We start from the raw sequence: 8,704 nt of genomic DNA, 5'->3' as shown, positions 1-8,704 counted from the left end.
CTGTATGGTGACTGGGGTCACTTCACTGAGCTGCTGGCAGAGGAAGCCCCAAGCAAAACCAAACCCTGTTGAAGTGGATGGTTTCTGGGGCTTGTTCTATTCCTGTATAGAGGCAGACGTGTTGCAAAGGAATTACTTCAGTAACAGGCTGATGATGCTTGTAGTCAACAGTGATGTGAAACTGCTGTCTACAGCCCTTGGCCTTGGCGGCAGGATCCACCCAGCAATACCTGAAAATCTGCACTTGCTACTTCTTTAGGCAAGGTTTCGCTCCTTTGGGTCACTTCTGGTATCAGTCCTTGCTGATGTGAACAAGCCCTAACTCCCACGTGTCACTGTTGAAAGTTGAAATGTTCATCCCTAGCCTCAGCCTCATTCTGAAGAGTCCTCTGTCTTTATGGGATGACAAAAATTACTTTCTGTTGACACAAGCTGCTCTTCCCCGCTCTCCCAAAGACTCTTTTAGCTGATGCTGCTTGAGAAATCCAACACCTCCAAAATAATCGCTAAGGACAGAGGTTTTCTTCCCCTTCTTCCCCCATCAGAGCCTCCATTCCCATGTAGGCCAGCTGGGATTTGCAGTCCAAGGAAGAATTGTTCCCATGCTGGCAAGCCCAGCACAACTACAGGTCCTGTTACCTTCCTGCTGGTAGGCAGCACTCAGCATTAACTACCTGAGCCCAGCTATGGAAACAGCAAGTTTCTAGTCCAGGATCTGCCCAGGCTCTGTCCTGTGCTCTGCGTGGTCTGTGTTTATTGCCAGGCCTAATGGCATAAATGTCCTTCGTATTTATGTCTTAATGCAGATTTTAGAAAGCAAAACAAAGCTTTTCTGCAAAGAGCTTGTCTGGTACAACACAAGCATTTGTTCGTGTAGAGCAGAAAATGGAGCAGTGTCTGTACAAATGAATTGTCCTTAAAACATGTTTGCAAAGGCAGGGAAATTATTCCCATGGCAGAATTCATCTCTGTCTCACAAACACGCCCCTGCGAGGTGGGTGTTATTGTACAGATGCCATGAGATGCTGCAGGAGCACAGCAGGGCTTCAATTTTCCTGCCACATGGGTCTCATGACTGCTGCGTGAGCCCTGCTCGATCAGAAAACCAGCCCTCCCCTACACCAGGTCAGCTCTTGCCAGGCAGCCTTTCCAGCATGACTCCTAACAGCAGCTTCAAAAGAAAAGCAACCCCCACCCACCCCCAAAAAACCTAATTTGTGCAAATTGCAGGGTTGAGTGAGCTCCCTGAGTCCTGGCGGCTTCTAAAGCTGCAGGGGAAGAACAGGTGGGAGGTGCGGCAGGGCCCGAAGTGAGGTGAGCAACAAGTCCCAGGTTTACTGTCGGGGATCTGTCAGGAGGTACGGCTGCTACAAGGATGACAAAAGCCTTTTTCAACATCAGGAATTAAGCAGAGCTTACCCTGCTGCCTTTGGTTGGGTGGGGAGAAGGAATGAATGATAGAGGAAGCCAAAGGGCAGCGGAGCTTGGCTTTAGACGGGGAGGTCTTAGGAAATGAGTTTTTTTTTTTCCAGAGGGACACTAAAAGTTTCACTCCCCTGTGCAAATTCTCTGGTATCACAGGTGGAGAGTGAGGTTTGTGCTACAGCTGTGTGTGAGTGTGAGAGCTTTTGAGAGCTGTCAGGATGTGCTGAAATCAGTTCTTAGGATCACAGTTATTGGGAGGACACGTGTGTGCATGTGCATGAAAAACAGGAGTGCAGAAGTTTGGCTTCCCTAAGTTAAAAATCTGCCTTTTGAGTATTTAAATAAGCAGAACCTAACTCTGAACTGGTTTGTGGCAACCTCTGATGGAAAGTAAGCACATCTCACCATGCCAAGACAGCACTGTGCTGCAGAACCATCAGCTCCATGTTCCACAACAGAATCAAGAGCACATCTGTGCACCTGCCAGGGATTTGAGGTGGAAATGATAAAAGAGTGCAGGAGATGAAGAAGGGAGAAGAGGTCTATGGAAAAAAAAAAGGACCAGACAGGCTGTCCTGCGTCACTAGCCCTATGGGCTGCACCAAACAACAAACACTGAGGTTTCTGAACAAATGACAAGCCTTTATTTTTTTTCTGTACTGAAAGAAAAACATGAAGATGTCAAAACCACATGAAAAGTCAGTGACAATTCTCCAAATATTTGAACAGCAAAAAGACATTTCCAAGGCAATAAAGTGAAGGAAACAGCAGTACGTCTAGAGCGATGATGGAAAGCCAGTGTTTCAGCTGTTACTGTTTCCAGCCATATGCAACAAGTGCTTTATACTAACTGGATCTTTTGGCTTCTTGGTCCCAGCTAAAGCACAAGTTAAGACACTGGATAGCGCTTTTCAGCTTGTGAAACAGCAGAATGTCAGTTCTGTTAAACAACTCAGATTAAACAACCCAGTCTCTGATAACAGCAAGGGGCAGAACGAAGAAGTGTTCCGCTACCCAAAGCGGAGCTCCAGCACACCCTGGTGTCAGAAACTGCCACCGACAGCCCTGGGGATGATCCAGTGCTGGAGTGACAGAAACCGCTGTGTGTCACCTTAGCTCACTGAGTAATGCAAGGATGAACCTCTGAAAGATGCTCTCATCCACATTTCAGTATTTTATGCTCATAAATACCCCACACCCTTTTGCAAGTGATCTTTTCAAAACAGCTCAACTCACTGTAACCAGACAAACTTTTCCCCAGCAGCAAGCTGAGAGTTTCAAAACACAATATCCTCCTCCAGGCTCCTCAGGAGAAGTGAGACCCTGGGTCCAAGCCAGCCCCCCTGCTAAGTGCCCAAAACCAGGTATGCAACTGCTACTTGGAAGTGCGAATGCAGGAGGAGAGCTGTTCCTTCTCATCTGCTATGTCTCTGCAGCACACATCGCTCCTCAGGGTTCTGAGGGCTTCTCCTGGAGAAGTACCGGTGACTGAGAGCATCCTTGGCTGAGATGCGCCTGTTGGGATCATACAGGAGCAATTGCTGCCAAGAGAAAAACCCAGCAGATTTAAGATTTAAAAAACCAAATGATGGATTGCTCCTGCATGCACGGGTGCCCAGATGCAGATGTTGCTTCTGCCTTTTCCCTTCTCTGGGCTTCAGGAGTAACCCACAGCTGAAGTTACTGTGGAGATTATGCTAGAAGTGTTTCCTGACCCTCAATGCAGTGGTTTCCTAGAGAAACCTGCAATGACAGTCCTGCTTCAGAGCCAGGACTGAGCCCTATTTGTGATTCAGTGTCTGCGATGGCAGAGTTGAGCACCAGAGCCAGATCAGCTAACCCACTTGCAGGCAGATCAGTCCCAAATATCCCCATTCTTTGTCCAGTTTGAAAAATCCTGTTTGTCCCCACGTCTTGTTCTGAACCCTCACTCACCACCAGTAAGTCTCTACCATCTTGATCTAAGTTGGGAACAACATGCTTCATGTCCTTTCTTGCCCACCGAGGAAAGTCCCTCTTGTAGTCAGGCAACTGGGTCACCCCAGGCCAGGTCACTTCAGTGGGAGTGCCCAGGGTGCGAAAGATCCGGAAGAGCTGATCAATCTCAGAGTCCCCTGGAAACAAGGCCTTCCTGGTCACCTGGGGAAAAAAAAAAGCCAGCTCCCATCTTTCCACCAGCTGTGTGCCCTATTTCCTGCTGCAAGCAACCTTTTGTCCCAGCAGACGCAAACAGCTGCACAGACCAGGGCAGTTACAATGCAGCGATTCTGCCAGACACTGGTTGGGAAAGTCCCCGGGGGGTCTCTCTGCTTGTCTGCAGCTCCTCTCCATGGATCCCCATTCCCTAGGGCTATCCCCCTTTCAGCCAGTCCTTAATGCCTCTGTGTCTCCAGTTTCCTAACACCCACTCTTGCAGGCTATTTCCCTCCCCACCTACTCACCCAGGCTCTGCTGATCTGCAGCTCAGAGGCTTTGGGAGCTAGGGACAGTGTTATTACACTGTAGGGATAACAAGAGCTCTTCAAAGTGGAGTATGGACCCCTAGGAGATCCACTCCGCCATGCTATGAGTGCTAGTTCTCTGCATCCCATTGTGGGCACATATGCAACAGTCACCTCCTCCCAGGATGAAAATGCTGCAGCAACCAGACTGAAGTTACCCCTTCTGCAAGGACAGGCATCACTTTCCCATGTGCCTGGAACTGACTACAGAGGCTTCTTTGCCTTCTGCCAGGCCACTGCTGGTGGCAGATTTCCTTCTGAGCTCACAGCTCAGGATTAGCTAACCCTCAGGGTGGACTTTCCATAATACACAGCCCAGCACAAGGTGGGACCACAATGTCACAAATGTTCTGCATCTTGTCCCTCCTTCCCCACTTCCCATTGCAGCTGCCTCCTTCCTGCTCATTAAAGAGACTATTTAAACCCATTTTACCATTTCTGCAAAGATGCAGCCGATGCTCCACATATCCACAGCAGTTGAGTAGAATTTGCATCTCATCAGTATTTCAGGTGCTCGGTACCACAGGGTCACCACCTGGTAGGAAACCAACAAACAAGCTTTGTTTCATTTCCCTGGGTGAAACTAGAGGCATGGGATCCTCTCTTCTCAGCTGTAATGCAGTGATTGTACAAATCAGAGTATGCTAAGGCCATGCTGCATTAACAGACACCTTAGTGACAGCAAGATTGGGATTAACAGATCACTTCTTCAATGGGACACTCAAACAAATAAACACACTTTATGTAGACAAGGTGGGAAGCCAGCTTGCAGGCAGGCTAGGGTAGACACAGTCAGCACACTTTGTGGGGACATGAAGTAACCCTTTAGCTGCGGGTTAGGTTAAGAGCACATAACTGGGCACACATGGGCCTCTGTTATGGATGAGTAACTTATGATGCTGCTGTTTTCTACCCACTATGGACTGTGTACCCCACTCTCAGGTAGCAGGGAGCCCCAACAATACCTCATGAGTGTACGTGCGCAGGGGGACTCCAAAAGCTCTTGCCAGTCCAAAATCAGCCAGCTTGATTGTTCCTGCTTCGTTAATGAGCAAGTTCTGAGGCTTCAAGTCCCTGTGGATGACTCTGTGGGAGTGGCAGAAGCTCACACCCTGCAGCAGCTGGAAAAGGTAGTTCTAAGGAGAGAAGAGATTTCAGACAAGGCCACAATGAAAACACTTTGAAGGCTGGATCATTTTGGATCATTTATAGACCTGAATGGGAAAAAAGACCTTGCTATAATACAACAATACTTAGAGACACACACAAACTGTTGAATGCCTCCAGCCAAAGACGAATGTCTTCCAGATGCCATCTGGGTAAGAGCAGCTCAGTGCTGGCTCTGCCCAGCAGAAGGCAGCAAGGACACATGCTCGCTGCCCTGCCGGTTACTGCTTCCACACTGTACCTTGACCACACTTAAAGGAAGCTCTCCAGTTTGGGATGAGTCCATGTATCTCCTCAGGTCCTGATTCAGATACTCAAACACCAGATAGAGCTTCTTCTGGCTGTGTATGACATCCAGGAGCCTGCAAAACAAGTGCAAACACTTCCTTCAGTATCTTTGTGTGGGAATCCATGCTATGAAGGAGTGTTAGTTTTTTACAGAGTGCATGGGAAGGCCTTCTCCAGACCTTTGCCTAAACATACTCTAACAGCCCAGAGGGATGGAAATATAAAAGCAGCATCTAGTTTGGGGCAGCAGCAGCTTGGACCAGCCTGTGTTGCTGGAGTAAAGTTGCAGTGTTGCGGGCTATCGCTGCAAACCAGAGAAGTGCAAGTGACTCCTGCACTTTCCTTTTTATTTTGCTCGTTTCTGTGCATTCAGGGAAGGACTGGAAGGCTCCTTGTTCTGCCTGTACCCAGAGCTCCCCATGCGGATGAGCAGGAGGTCGTCAACACGCTGGTGGGGAGGGTTCTTCCAGGTCTTACCTGACAATGTTGGGGTGCTTCAGCTCCTTCAGGAGGGAGATTTCTCGGATCGCGGTGCTGGGGATGCCCTCCATCTCCCTGTGGCAGAGACAGATGACATGGCACCCTGTCCCCCAGTGGGATCCCACAGCCCATCGGGGTCCTGTGTCCCTTCTCCGTTCCATTGTACCCCCTCGCCTGCCATGGGGAAAGTCTCTTACACCCTGGCTCAGGATGGAGCTGTGTGTGGGGTGAGCTGGGGCAAGGCAGGGGGACATGGAGCCATGGGGAAGGAGAGGGAGGGGGTGACCTAAACAGTGCAAGCTGTGGGGTAGGGCTTGCTTGGGGACACATTTGGAAAACCAGTGGTTTAAATGCCAAAATCTCACTTTCTGGAGGTAGGGGGTGATGAACGCTCTTTGACCCTCAGGCAGCCACCTCCACTGTCCTGAGGGGCCACCATGAGGTGCAGTCCCACTGCCATGGCCCTGGTCCACACTGACACCCCTCATCACAGAGACAACCCAGGGCAAAGTAATAAGCTTTAATCTGCTCAGTCCCCACCCTGGAGGGGTTGAAGTCTGCCCTGCCAGGAGGCTGCACCTCAGTAGGCCCCAGCACCCCTGAGGGAGACAACACCTCCCAAAATGGCGGCTTCTTCCCCCTGCCCTGGGCCGTGGCGCCAGGGCCAGGTGGCACCAGGTCAGGCCCTAGCTGCTTGCAGGAGCCAACAGAGACATTGTTTTCCCTCACGTCAGGCTTTTTTTGAGCCTCGTGCATCACTTAGGACACTGGGCTAGGCTTAGGGGCCACCTGCTCGTTGCCAAATGGCAGGTGTGCGCAGGGCTGGGACGAGCCATGGCAGCCCCCAGCACCGAGGACTTGTCCCACTCACGAGTCCAAACGGATCTTCTTGAGGGCCACCAGCTGCCCCGTGCGCTTGTTGCGAGCCTTGTACACCACACCGTAGGTGCCCTCTCCGATCTTTTCCACCTTCTGAAACACCTCCTGGAAGGCATCCATGGTGCCACCTCAGCCTTGCGACGGCGGGGGGAGCAGCTGGCACTGCTGAGGAAAAATACAAGGTAAGGAACCCCCAAACAAATGTGCGGAAGGTGTTTGCTCTCTCTGTGTGTCCTCTGAGCTGTTTTTGGGGTCTGGGTGCCAATTTGGTGCTCCCCGAGCACAAAGACCTACCTTGAGGTGGGGCGGCTGCTGGCAGACAGGGCTGCCTGGGCACGCTGGGCCTGTTTGGGGGTCTTGCACAGACCCAAAGAGCCAAACACACCATGCACCAGCTGCCCAGGAACGGTTGCTAGTAATCGAGGCTGCAGAGTGTGTTGGCTAAAGCAAAAATGGAGCAAAATGGGTGCAAAGATGTGATTTGGGCCAGCAGGAAAGGCAGCAGGGACTGCGCAGGGCCAGGGGATGCTCGGCAGCTCCGTTCGTACAGTGCCTGGCGTCAAGGATGGGTAAATAGGGTTCCCTGGGATGTGCTCAGGTCAAACACTCAGCAGAAACGCCTTTTTTTGTCTGTTTGTAGTTAGTTTTTTGGTAGTTGTTGGTTTATGGGTTTTTTTGTCCCTTTTGGTTTTTTTTGGTCTTGCACAACTGTCCCTTGAACCTCCCCACCGTGAGCTGAACCACTTGGTCAGCCTCTTGCAAGCTGTCCTTGGGTGGGCGTTAATCATTGACTTGACAGACAATAGAACACAAAATTTAAAAAGTATTATGCATTGTGTCATCAGGAAAGGTAGAGCCCCAGGGACTGTCTTCTGGAGGAGCTTGTAGGCTCCATGTCTCTGGATGAGCCCACAGGCTGCAGACCCCAACATTTAGGTGACCCAAAAAGGACTGATTTAGCCCAATGCTGAACTACCAGCTCAAAATTTAAAAAATAAAATATTATCATGATTTCTCCAGTTTGAAAGAACCAAGGCGCGGTTGCTCTGTGGATGAAGAGGGATCCACATGGCCACGGCAAGCTCTGGCGTGGGTTCTTCAGTGGACTGTGAAGGTTGAGTTTGTGCTCATGTCTCCATCCAGACTCATTGCCAAATTCACTCTCCTCTTCTTGGCTGGTTGTGTTTGTGTTGGTTTTTTTTCTCATAACATTTATAGGAACCTGGAATTTCAGACATTCCCAGTCCTGGCATCTTGGACATTCCTAACTCTCTGGCAAATCTGGCCATTTGGATAAAATTTAAGCAGGGGGAGGAAGGTAGAACAGACAGGAGATGATGTCTAAACATAAACACATCATGGCAGGCTCTTACAAAACCAGGTTAAAATCTTACTTCTTGAGGTCATGTTTGCAGACTCGTGCTGAGACAGGACTTTTGTATCTCTGTAACTGCATGAAGATAAACACAAGGCTATGATTAAAGATGATAGCAAGCGCAGAAATTACTGAGTCAACTCAGGCCCTTGAATGAAGTCCGCAGGTAGCAGGGGACTTTGCCAACACCTGCTGCATTTTAACCTGCTGTTGTGCATTGTATGGCTTCAGTCCTATTTTCTGAGCCAGAGAATCTGAGCAAAAAGAAGAAAAGGCTGCAGGTGGCTCCTTTCCCCTGCAAACCACAGTCCCAGCTCACTCCAGGTCTGGGGATTCCTATAGCACAGGAGAGTCTTTTCTCTTGCACTAACTTTTTATTCTCATCTCACTTTAGTGATTTTCTGTCTTTTTGTGGATGGTTTAATTCTGCTAAGCGGGCTCGGCACCATGTTTTTAAACCAGAGTGGCACTGATGTAACTTCATCTCCTCTTCTAGCAACTTTTTCAGCACCAAGCACCTCCTTACACACCCAGTACTTAGGAGGAGGAAAACTGCATATAGCTAAATTTTCTTACATCATCTATGGAG

At 49.7% G+C, this 8,704-nt stretch overlaps 1 protein-coding gene across 2 annotated transcripts; it reads right to left on the bottom strand.

The window, feature by feature from the left end:
• Positions 1–2,069: 2,069 nt before the first annotated feature.
• Positions 2,070–8,653, bottom strand: CDK3 (cyclin dependent kinase 3). Of its 2 annotated transcripts, none has more exons than XM_071816729.1 (7): positions 6,733–8,653; positions 5,859–5,936; positions 5,335–5,455; positions 4,892–5,062; positions 4,360–4,461; positions 3,361–3,564; positions 2,070–2,966 (listed from the first exon to the last, which is right to left on the bottom strand). In XM_071816729.1, the coding sequence occupies exons 1-7, from the start codon at positions 6,858–6,860 to the stop codon at positions 2,841–2,843; spliced, it is 930 nt and encodes a 309-aa protein (XP_071672830.1). In that variant the 5' UTR covers positions 6,861–8,653; the 3' UTR covers positions 2,070–2,840. The 2 variants fall into 2 exon arrangements, with proteins under 2 accessions (XP_071672830.1, XP_071672829.1); XM_071816728.1 differs by lacking the exon at positions 2,070–2,966 and having other exon boundaries at positions 2,977–3,564; positions 6,733–6,905; positions 7,035–8,653.
• Positions 8,654–8,704: the final 51 nt, after the last annotated feature.

Source organism: Patagioenas fasciata, chromosome 18 (genome assembly GCF_037038585.1).
Source record: "Patagioenas fasciata isolate bPatFas1 chromosome 18, bPatFas1.hap1, whole genome shotgun sequence".
In the NCBI taxonomy this organism is placed as follows: domain Eukaryota; kingdom Metazoa; phylum Chordata; class Aves; order Columbiformes; family Columbidae; genus Patagioenas; species Patagioenas fasciata.
The sequence above is the reverse complement of the archived record's forward strand: the minus strand, read 5'-3'. Positions and strand labels throughout refer to the sequence as shown.